Source organism: Microtus pennsylvanicus, chromosome 9 (assembly GCF_037038515.1).
Source record: "Microtus pennsylvanicus isolate mMicPen1 chromosome 9, mMicPen1.hap1, whole genome shotgun sequence".
Taxonomy (NCBI): Eukaryota; Metazoa; Chordata; class Mammalia; order Rodentia; family Cricetidae; genus Microtus; species Microtus pennsylvanicus.
The window spans coordinates 18,586,741-18,599,037 of record NC_134587.1 but is presented as its reverse complement, the minus strand read 5'-3'; the positions used below and the strand labels follow the sequence as shown (position 1 = coordinate 18,599,037).

General features: G+C 39.1%; 1 protein-coding gene across 3 annotated transcripts in view; it reads right to left on the bottom strand.

Annotated features, from left to right (window-relative positions):
* Positions 1–4,280: 4,280 nt before the first annotated feature.
* Kcnh7 (potassium voltage-gated channel subfamily H member 7) overlaps positions 4,281–12,297 on the bottom strand; it is a 418,450-nt gene continuing 410,433 nt past the window's right edge. For 2 of the 3 annotated variants that reach the window (XM_075985029.1, XM_075985032.1), the window contains 2 exons: positions 9,968–10,160; positions 4,281–8,462 (listed from right to left, as the gene is read on the bottom strand). In XM_075985029.1, the coding sequence (XP_075841144.1) occupies positions 8,196–8,462; positions 9,968–10,160 (460 nt within the window). In that variant the 3' untranslated portion in view covers positions 4,281–8,195. The remainder of the gene's footprint in view (positions 8,463–9,967; positions 10,161–12,297) is intronic. The other variant, XM_075985030.1, reaches the window with a different exon arrangement.

The window sequence follows — 12,297 nt, the reverse complement described above, 5'->3', positions numbered from 1 at the left end:
ATGCAGATGTTTAGAACATCTGTGAGGTGGAGAATGCAGACAGCATTTTAAATGAATACCATTCTCATTTCTCATTTAGAACAATATCAAGACATCTCTCCATATATTAGATTAAAATTTCCTTGTAATTTAAAACAGTGAGAAGAATAGCTAGCAAGACACGGAGAACTCAGGGACCCCTTCTGACTCTAGATCAGTCTGTCCTTTGGATGCTAGGAAACCTGTGCTCTGAATCATGTCCCCTTCTTATTTTTAGACAATTTTTTTCCTTCTTACAAAGGAAAGAACATATGTTCTTATCACTCCTTTAATCCAAGTAGCTTTATTACACATAGCACAGTATATTAAAACCCAGGCTCGCTTCTGTCAGTCTGAACATATAGTAAGTAGACATACAGAGTGCTTCTACCTGCCTACCGCGCACCACAATTAGAAAACGGACAGGGTTTTTGCCCGTGTGCTGCTCTTGTTGTCAGGTGAGCCCCTTCATTAACATTAAGGAGTTACAGAGCTTCATTGAATAGCTATATGGAGAGATGTGTGAGCCAGGGATGGTGGATTTCCAATTCCGACGTACTGGGGGTTGGAGTTTAACCTTTTCTCTAAGCATAAACATCTAAATATATAGACACATGCATATAGCCATTTTGATTTAATTGTCTGTATTGCTTATTTAGTTATCTTATTTTTCTATGATTATTGAAATTGCAAAAGGTAACCTGAACGGTGAGGATGCCACTGTTCTAGAAACCCACTAATTAAAGAGTCTTGTTAGTTTGTAAATGATAGGCCATTTAAAGTTGACTTTAGGATTTACTGGACTTTTTCTGCATATTTAATTTCTCACAGTTGTGTAAATGCAGGACCCTCAAATGTGTCGTAGGAGGAGAGATAATTACACAGTGGGATATTTCCAGGTATTTTGCCTTCTGTACTTTGACTTCACAATCAGTTTCTCTGACAGAGGGCAATGTAATATTTCCTGCTATCTGTAATAAGTTTGGTTTTACTTTTAATACGTGGGGACATATGCTCTTGACTTCTTACATCTTAAAACTGAAGCATGAAGAATCTATGCCACTACACAGACAGTGCTACCCTTAGCGCATGCTGTGCCAGAGCCAACCAGTTTTGTTTAGAAGTGTCTTTGAGGATAGTACGAATTTTCTTAACTGACACAAAAGCAACGAGGGGAGAAACGAAGCCCGTATGAAACTGAAGCAAGAGGAAATCGTAGCTGCATACTTTTATTCTTGAGTGAAAAGATGAGCCAAGCTTTCGTTACAAATGAGCTATTTTGAATGCATGTTAAAGGCCATTTACTCTTCAGAAAATTTTAGTGAACAAGAAACACGTCAGTCATTTGCTACCATGATTCTGATGGGGCAATAAGTAAAATGTTTCTGAGTTCTTTCCATTCAGATTTAATCCTTCCGCCACTCAGCCCAGCTTGCTCTTGGTCTACTGGGCTTCGGTAAAACTGTAGCACTGTTACAACGATGTGGATTTCGAATTGATCAGCACCACCATGCCTATATCTAGCTGTACCTAATAAAATGTTGGAATTTGTTGGCTTCGCTATTAAAAGTACACTAGCTAGCTAATAAGATTTACTTTCTTTTCCCCCAAAATAAATTCTTTTACAAATTCTTGAATTTTTCATGTATAAATAGATCATAAATTATGTTTCATTCTTGAATTAGGTATATATATATATATACTATATTTTCAATACAACTTGTATACTTCCTTCAGCTACCAAAATGTTGCAACCATTTTTTACAGGAAATTTACATTTTTCTTATGTACAATTATTTGTAGAAGGTTATTGCAAAACTAACTGTGCAAATAAATTACACTGTCAACACCACATACCAATCTTTGAGGAAAATATTGGCTAAAAAATAAATATTTCTGCACAGAATATTTCAAAAGCATTATGATTCCATGCTACATTATGTGCATAAAGACTATGAAGTAGTATGTGTTTTGGTCGATGGTTTCATTTCGTTTAAAGCATTCCCAAGTTCTATGTAACAGGATGTGAGTGAGCTTTCTTAGATCAGATCGCGTTTTCAAGTGATCACACATATTCTTTTCTGAAATACGTTATTCACTGACTGGCAAGACTTCTGGGATAATATATTTTCTCATCAGCATTATAAGCTAAACATTTCAGCTATAAAGAGGTCTTGGGCCTTTCATTCAAATCCATAGGCGCCTAGGCATGAAGTAGAGGTTTCTTGATATTTTTTATTGTGTTTTTGTACCACTTGGGAGAAGGGTGCCATGCCATTTCGTTGCTGTCATAACTCTACGAGGAGAATGTGGGGAGAGCTCGTCACAACTCTATCCATCCTTCAAGTTTCCTTCTAGTTAGGGATACGGAATGTGGTGTAGACTATGCTTATGCACCCGCAAACAATGCAAATCAAAATGAAAACTAATACAGTTGAAATGCTCACAGTTGTGGTTATTCACATGTGGGAGTTTTAAAACTGCGTCATAATATACCAGAAGCAGCCCAGAGAATGTGAGTTAAGCATAGAACGCTTTGAAATCGCAGGTGTCCCCAATTATTTCACAATTTACAAAACACGTTAACACATGGGAGTCCCAGATGACATGAGTACAGTTTGGGAATTAATCTAAGTCTTGATATTACTTTTTAAAAGAATAGCCATGTTCACATTTCCACATCGCACAATAAAAATATTTAATTGGGAGCACTATATCGCGGTTGTTTTTACTGTGTTTGTTTACAGGTTTGATCATGACTGGAAAAGCGATGGACTGAGTCAACTGGGTGTATAATTTTGAATACATTTTCCATTTCTGTGATTTTTTTATTCTCATTTATAGTTATAACATGGTAGTTTAAAATAACTTCCAGTTAGTCATCTCTCAACTTGCACGTACTAGTCAACGAAATAATCTGTGGTAGTTTTTTTTCATGCTGTTAAATGTCAGTCTGCGTCTTCTATGAATTTTGTTTTTTTATACTGGTCTTTAAAACAAAGCGTATTTTACCACAAGAGAATATAATGACATTCTAGGCATGAGCGGACCTTGCTTAGTCATGATAACTAATATTTTATAAAGAACTGAAAATACATGCCTTTAGTTTTTAAAAGACTAACACCAGCTTAAGAAGAAACAGAAGCACGCAGCTTTAAATGGGGCATCAGGGAGAGAAGGGGCAACCTATGTAAAACCGAGATAACATCTGCACATCTGCATTGTGGGTGTGTCTATAGGTGTTGGGAGCTAAGGCAGAAGAGGTGGCCCCTCCAATCCTGTTTCCTTTTAGCAACCTCATCGTTGGCAGGGGCATGAAAACCACTTTGGGGGTTTGTTACATACTGAGTGTCAGTGTGGAGAGTTGGGTGGAGGCAAGACAGAAAATCACGTGGCAATCATTGCCGTGCCACTCCCTGAACACCACTGTGTGGTGCCGTGCAAGCCACAGGATGGATTTGCATCTTTATACAGTGCCTGCTTTCCACACACCTCCATATGTACACTTCAGAGAGAAGTTCAAAAGTCACTTGTATTTACATGGTTTTGGATACTGAGGGTCACTTTGGGCTTTTCCTCAACCATAAATGGGATAGGTAGGATTTGATTTCAGCTTTACCATACCGAGCCTTTTGGCCATTTCCAGCATTCCTCCACGAGAACTCAGAATGCCCCTGTGCAACGAGGGAAAGAAGCTGGGTGCTTAACGTCCATTACCCTGGGAAGGTCTAGTTTTTGTAAAAACAGCATTGTGTTTACTTTCAAATTGGACTGTATTTTGTAAAGAGTTTGAAATACCCATGTGGGAACACTCATATCCAAGCAGACACTGCACAGTGAAGAATCCGACATTAATTCAGAGCAATTATTATTTTTTTTGACCGTGGGAATCATATTCTCACTGTCATTATTATCATTATTTTTCCTTTAAAGCTGCAGCGCTAATAGCACAAAGTTAAGGGAAGATGGTAGCTACAGTTACATGTTTCAGAATCAAAAGCTTTCGTCATGGGAACAGCAATTCAGTTACTTAGCACTTGTTCAAAAGAAAACTTTTCTTCTTAATTGTTTTTAATGTGTTCCTTGTGGCTGCGCGGGGGGGGGGGGGGGGCTCATTTTAGGAAGAAGAGCTGCTAGGCTCGAGTTGGCCTGATGACGGGACACTTTGCGGACCTCTGTGTTTCAGTTCACACACAGATCATGCTAAGGAGAGCTCATTGAACCAGTGCTGAGTCCCAGCCTTCACTTTTTTTTTTTTTTTTAAAAAATGGGATCTGGGATGAGACCCAGAACTTTTCATTTCCAAGTTCTGAGGTGATGTGAGCGCTGCCATCTTAGGACAGCTTGCGGACACCCCACAGCCAAGCTGTCTTCCCAGGGCCTCTTGGAATGCAGAGTATTGACATGTTTATGTTACTACAAAACTGGGATTAAAAATGAAATAGCTACTCATTTTTTTTGTTCTAAAGGTTTTAAACATTGAATGACAAGCCCATTAACACACCGAGAACTTGTTTTCTGGTTTCGTCTTTATCCATGAATCAACAATAGAGAGTCCTTTGTGTTAAATTATAGCCAGTTGCAGTTCATTTCTAGCTAATTGATCTACTGAATTGCTTTTTTCCCTGACTATAAAGTATGTTATATATTTTAGTTACTCTTTTATATATACTGAGGATGTGACACATCTCATCCTTACCTATAATGTGTCAGTTGTGATTTGAAATTGACATTTGGATATAAATGTTTTTCTCCTGGGTATTTTGGAGCCATTGTACAAGTTCAAGGCCACACAGCCTTGAGCTCTAACACACACATATTAAACCTGATTCCTAGTGTCACTATACCTGACTAGAAGAGTAGGAAACTTAATTCTGATAGCCAGTAATTATAATGGACTTGAAATTTACGTTGTCTCAAATTGGCCCCCTGCTTTCCCCTGTTTTGTTGAATTAGTGACTATTATATTAAAAGGATCACTTCTGTCTTTTTTATTCCTGGTTTTCTCATCAACTAATTAAAGTAGTGGACTCCCCTCCGGGATAAAATGATGAGTCTTAGAGGCAATTCTCTGTCCAGCAATTAATAGCAGCAGGAGAACATCTCAGCCAAATAAACTTTAAGACAGCATTTTTTTAAGGGCATGAGACTGATAATAATTTTAGGTTAAAGGCAAAGGTGTTATGTCAGTGCTTCTAATTCTTTCCAAGGAAAGCTGGGCTGCTTTTAGGCTGGTGTAGCATTTAGACCCGGCCTTAGGCAGGACCCCAAGTTGGAGGTGGCAGATTGCATTTATTGTGGGTGCTAAGTAGGGAAATACTATTTTAAAGTTATTTTTCGGCTGGGACAAGGGAATGCAAATTGTGTGTCAGGATGATTGCTTTTGTTATCCATAAGTCAGTTCAAGTGTTCATCTGACATTTACGACTACGTGTATGTTTATGTTGCTTGGGAACCTTTAAAATTAATATTCTGTGGAAAAAAAGAAACGCTACCCAATCCTCCGAGACTTACGATTTAAACAGCAAACAATTATTCTATGTGGAGGAATTAAGAAGGGAAGGGGTTTGGATTGTGCTAGAATCTAAGCCAGCTGGATGCTTGTATACTACCCCTTGTCTTCCTTTTCCTGCATGCCCAGTTTTTATAGAGAAGTACAAATGGAGGCTTCAAATAGGCCGAATCGCATGCATGCCATGCCAAATGTTGCAGCTGAAGCATTCGCTAATCAGATCAAACAATCAGATCTCAGTTCCTCACCTGCCAAATCCTCCCTCCTTACAAATGAGCAATCTCTGGTGAATCTATTCGGGATGCCCATGGAGCTTAGGCAGAATAGTCCTTAGAAAATGTGTTGCAGCTGCAGAAATGTGTCCCAATATGGAAATAAGATCTCTAAATCCACATCTAGATTGTTCGCTACTTAAAGGACTCTCTTCTCTCCTGTGTGGGGCACCTCGTTTGAATGTTTGCTGAGTGAGTGAATGAAAAGGGCCTGGAATCTACATTTCTATCTGTCCCATATCATAAGATTTGGGAAGCCCATTCTAATTATAATACTTTCGTTGACTTCACTGGTCTTTTGCTGTAAGTACACATTCGCTTATGATTACTTTTCTTAAGTGAGAATAGAGCGTGCCCTATATACAGGTTTACTCCCACTCAGATCAGATTGGCAAACTCTGTGACTGCTTAAAATTATATAGAGCACAGCTTAAGGTCACTCTCATCACAATTTAAATAGAGGAATAATGTTATATGCATTTAATAAATTGCTTGCATTTGAAGTGGATTAACGATTAGTGTCAAAGGTGAAAGAAAATTCAACCATTTAATAACGTGCAGACAAACTACTATTTAAAACTCTGTGGGAACATAAGAATTTTTAGAAAAATCAAGAGGCTCCCAACAAATTTCTAGGTGTTTGTTCAGGAGAAAAGAAAGCTAAGGGCTAGTATATAATAATTTTAAGATTATAATTGAGTTGAAAATAAAATTTAACTAGAGTTTGACCCATCATTAATTGTAAATTGTATTTTTTCCTGTGTTGATTTTACAATCCAAAAGCCATCTCCTTTTCCAAAACAGTAGCTAGCACTCAAAGGTGTTAGAATATATTCTTCTACTATATATATCCTGTGATTGAATCAATATAGAATCAGTCTATCCTATATGTAATGGATTTTCACTTAATTTTCAACTTACTTAAGAAGTTTCTAAGCGCAGGCGGTGGTGATGCACGCCTTTAATCCCAGCACTCGGGAGGCAGAGGTAGGCAGATCTCTGTGAGTTCGAGACCTGCCTGATCTATAAGAGCTAGTTCCAGGACAGGCTCCAAAGCCACAGAGAAACTTTGTCTCAAAAAACTAAACAAATAAAAAAATAAAAGGTTCTAGGTGGGCCAATGAACAATGTTTGCCGCAGTTGGGATAATAAAGCAAGGAAACAATCCCATTCTTAATGAAAGACAATTTTGCTGACAAATATTCTGAAATTGAACATTTAAAAAATATGGGTGTCTACTATTTAATGAAATGAAAGATTGGTCTCATTTAAATCTGAACAAATTGTGGATGTCTTTTTGTATAAGGGGCATGTTAGGAGCCACCCCAGCATACAAAATAATCTTCAGTTTAAGACTTCAGAAAAATGTACTATTGTAAATATTTTAGGAAGCTCGTGAATGAAGCTCCTGAAGAATTTGCTAGAGACTATTTTATTCTCTCACTGATATTGTCCTGTATTCATAATGGTTTAGCTAAAGACAACCTGGGGAAGCAGTGCGCCTCCTCAGTCTGTCCAAACGTAGGGCAGAAAGACAAAGGTCTCTCCTCTCCTTCCACTTGCCGGTCTAAAAGCAGGATATAGAGACTCCTTATGGATAGATTGCTCACTGGCCCAGAGACTGCAGCTGCCAGAAGTTTCTTGGGACAGCTTTGCTGTTACTTCTCCAAAATGAGGAGCTCCTGCTGAAGCTCTTCTAAACCTGGGCCATGAAACTAGGGCCTGAGTTCCTGAGGAAACCTCACAGGTATTTTCTTCCACAGTGGTCTGGAGTTTATATTAATAAACTACAAATCTATTAAGAAGGAACCATATCCTTTGGTGCTTTTGGATTTAACTTCCTTTCTAATACGTGTAAGTCCAACCTCTTTTTTATTGTTCTAGGAAATGAAGGTAAGTAACTATAAACATGTCAATAGAGAAGGAAATCCGTTCTCCAAAGTGACTAACTTCCCTCTATCCCCCCTTGAAATCCCATGAGTGGAGGATCATCTGAGTTGCAATCCTGACCATTTTCATTCCTCAGTTTCTTATTTGCTGGAAGGCTTTTTCATAATCAAGCACTGATTCAGTAATAGCGGCAAATAGGAGTCTCCATGCAAGAGAAACTGGAGTTTCCTAGCATGCACATGATTTCAAAAATAAAATCAAAAAATAAGGTGCCTTGAGATGCTGGCAGTTTGAACATTTGGAACCAAAAGCTCTTAATGTATATTTACATCCTAACTGCTCAACTTTACCCTACAAGCTTCAATTTAGGAAAAATATACAGTACTTTTGCATATAATGGTACCTTGTGAGCCCCTGAGTCAAGTAGAGAGGATTTAAATACAAAAAGGAAAACAGCCATTAAAAGCACTTACATTGGATGTGGAGGAAATAGTACAAAAGGATTACTTTCCTGGAAGACCAGGGTCAGAGACATGCCTATGGAGACCCAGGATCCCTACAGTGCTTAGGGAAGAGTCTGGCAGAGACGGGTGCCGGATGGGATGAAGGTAGGTTTTTCTTGGCCGCGGGTGAAGCTCTACAGACACATCGCCGTCTCGTGTTGAAGGTGAAGTCAACTTTTCTTCTGAGGCTGTGTTCAGATGCCTTCCGCTTGAGGGGGATTCTTTGGATTTGAGTTTAGATTTTTCAAGGTCTAGAAATTCAGGACACTGATAGAAAGAAAAGAAAATATGCTTTCATAATTTACTCCAAAAGCTAACTAAAATTATGTGTTTGTGTAATCCAGATGTGTTTGTTTTCCCCATTTGCTGTGGTTAAATGTACTGGCCAACACCTCTCTCCAAAAACAGAGCCCTAAAATTAAGGGTCTCTTATCTCAAGTGAAGAATTTTAATTTCACCCTGAAATAAGATTTAAAGGTTCAATTTTTTTTTAAAAAAAAACAAACAACAACAACAAAAACTATTCACTTTGAGTTGTGTATAAGTGGGTTTTAATTCAAAATTTAGGACTGGATTAATAAATGTCTCTTGCTGACTAGTGTTATCTAAGAAGGAAAGCAACAAAGGAAATAAAACATCATTCCTGTCAGAAACCACTGCCTTAGTGTGTATTTCTCATCCATTCAAAACCTATAAGAGCTGAACTAACTTCTACATTTTGTAAAAGTATCATTATTTTCCTTTTGACACAGTGACTTCTGTTATCATGTTTCATTTCCTAGAACATTTTACATTCAGTTTCCACGCAGAAATGTACATAAGAGTGTCTATACATTCTTATCGAAATAGTCTTTCTTAGGTTCCATTGCCCATGATGCTGAAATAACTGAGAGGGGCACTCTTTGACGATTAGAGTCACATGTTTTGTCCTACCATGGATATTATCATTCAAGTGGTAAAAACTTAGAGATACCTGGTGGCAAGTAGGGCACAAATGTGTTTGCCACATCTGTCTGGCTGCATTTGAACCTCAGATCGAGCCCAGTTACCTGCCCACTCTTTTCTTCTCCAAGGCCTCCCTACCCTGCCTTGTGGCATTGTAGGAAATGCCAGGTTTTTCTCTGATGTACTTTTTGAATTTTAATTCACCAAGCATGATTCCTCACCATTAAAATCTATACAGTGCGCCAGTCCATTTAGGTTGATTCTTGAGTAATAGCATCTCCTCTTAGATAACTGCCAATGTCTAGGGAAAGGTGCTGTCCTAATGCATGAAAGCACAGTATGAAGAGTTGGGTGTTGTGCACCTGTAATGCCAGCACTGGGGAGGTAGGGACAAGAGGCTCCCTGGGGATCACCAGCCAGCAAGTCTAGCTAAATTAGTGTTGTTGGTGCATTGAGAGAGCTGCCTTTAGAATAACACACAATGTTGTATATGCTTGTCTCAAAAAATAAGATGAACTATCTAGAGAGAAACCTGATGCTTATCTTCTGGTGTTTACCACCCACTCTCAGCAACACAGAGACACACACATACACACACACACACACACACACACACACACACGTAATTGGTACTGTTTAAATTTTTCTTTAAATCCATTGTTTGCAAATTTTAAGGACACAATGCAAAAACACAGGTCCAGTTTCCAGAAACTCTGAGCAGAAGCAGATAGAAATGGAAATTCCTATTTCCCAGTGTGAGTCTTACTCAGGTGACCCGGGAGATACACTCAAGGAGACACTCTTGGCTTTACCGTGTCTACACTCACTTGTGAGGAGGGGCTGAAACTCCGGTCAGTCTTAATGGATGCTCTGGGCTGACTGGTTCTCAGCAGCCGCAGGACAGGTCTCTGGTACTCCGCTCCTGCGGTGACCATGCTGTAGGCTGGAGGGACCACCGTGCTTTGCTTCTGCAGGAGCTGTAAGATGGTCTGGATGTCTGTTGTCATTTGGGATTCAAGTCTGCAAGACATGCGGAAAGGGGAAAGATAGTCTTAAATAGTCATGACCTGTAGGAAAGGTCAATGCTGAGAAAGCATTGGCACTACCAACAAACAGAACTATGGGTGGCCCCGAACAGGAAAGACAGGAGCAGGAAGACAGACTCTCTCCTACCAAACCCTTTCTGTGGAATGAATTACTCTGACTCAGACCATCAATTTCTTATGCCCATACTAACAGGAAAATAGGGGTTATGTACAATAAGCTTTATTTCTACAAAACTTTATTGATTTTAAAATATAAATCACATTTAGAATATTTTGACCAATAATTATCTGATTTTGATTAGGTTTTTACTCTACTATTTATGAACTGTTTTCGCCCTCTTCACAGAAGAACTTGGTAACCCATTTCTTTTCTTTTATATTCATTTTTTATTTTTAGTCTATTGGTGTTTTGCCTTCATGTATGTCTGTATGAAGGTGTCAGATCCCCGAGAATAGGAGCTATGAACAGCTCTGAGCTGCCATGCAGGTGCTGGGGATTGAACCTGAGTTCTTGGGAAGAGCAACCAGTGCTCTTAACCACTGAGCCCCAGTAACATATTTCTTTACAATTACAGCACCTCAGGAAAACTTCTTATAAAATTTGTGTTTTCACTATGTGCTGGCTAATCTTATGTCAGCTTGACACACAAACTAGAGTCATCTGAAAGGATGAGAAAATGCCTCCGTAAGATTGGCTGTAGGACATTTTCTTAATTAGTGATCGATAGGGGTGGGTCAAGCAAATTGTGGGTGGTGCCATTCCTGGGCAGATGGTCCTGGCCTCTATAAGAAAGCAGGCTGAGCAAGCCAGTAAGCAACACTCCTCCATGGCCTCTGCATCAGCTCTTGCCTCCAGGTTTCAGCCCTGTTTGAGTTCCTGTTCTGACTTTCGTTGATGATGAACAGTGATGTGGAAGCATAAGCTGAATAAACTCTTCCCTCCCCATCTTGCTTCGGTCATGGTGTTTCCTCCCAGGGACAGACAGTAACCCTGACTAAGACACACTATTTGACTTTGTCTCTCTCCCCTTCAATGCAAGTTCTATATATGAGTCATCATACTTTCTTTTCTAAATTATTTTATTAATAATTAATTAATATTTAATGATTAATAATTAATATTTAATTTAATATTAATTAATATTTAATTAATAATTAATAATTGTTTTATTAATGATTAGCGCTCTTGAACATTAAATACCTTTCCTATCTCTGGTTCAGAGCTTTAATATTTCAGAGACAGAGGAAACTTGTTTAGTCGTTTCTATGACTCATCTGGCTTGCACAAGGTACAAACAACCATTGCTTTCTCCAAAGCCCACCAGCAGTCAACCATTCATTTTAAAATAAATTTCAAGACCAAACCACAAAATATAATTGGTTTGTGCCAAGTCCAAAGGAAACTCCAGTTCCCCAAACTCTAAAAGGCAGTCTAAATATCCGGGAATGAGCTCGACCTGGATTACAGAGGATCTCTGGCAGTCAGATAAAAAGCTAGTGTTCCTCGGCAACTTGTGGAAACCCAGTCCCCATCTGCCAGAAGGAGTCATTTCCCTTACCTCTGGCAGAGGAACATAATAGCTTCCCATTGATGTATAACCTCCAGCACATATCGCTATATCAAGGTAGCCTCAGGCTCCCTCAGTCCCTACTCACAGTATTATACCTCAAGTCCCTGCTGACTTTCCAGCCCTTCTCACCTCCTCCTGGACCGGAAACCCCTCCAGCTGATGGACTTCCCTGCCCTTCCTACTCATCCCTCTCATAACCCAATGTTTCTCACTCCTCTAACCCCCTGCTATTTTCAGCATGTTTTCTCTATCCCCTAACCCCTGTGTTCCCATTTCTTGCAGTTAGCCCTGGTCTTGTCTGTTCTTCTGCTCTGGACTTTTCCAGATGCCTCTGGCTGGTTTCTATCTCAAAAATAAAAAAAAAAAAAAAAAAAAAACGAAGAAAAACTAAAACCTTCCCCCTTAACCACACCTCGGACTGTTCACGCCAGCTGTTCCTGTCACATACATCTGCTCTCGCATACAGTTTATCCCCCGGTGTGGATGGCTTAAGATACGGTATTTCCTTGGTATAAGAACAAAATTTGCACCATATGCCTT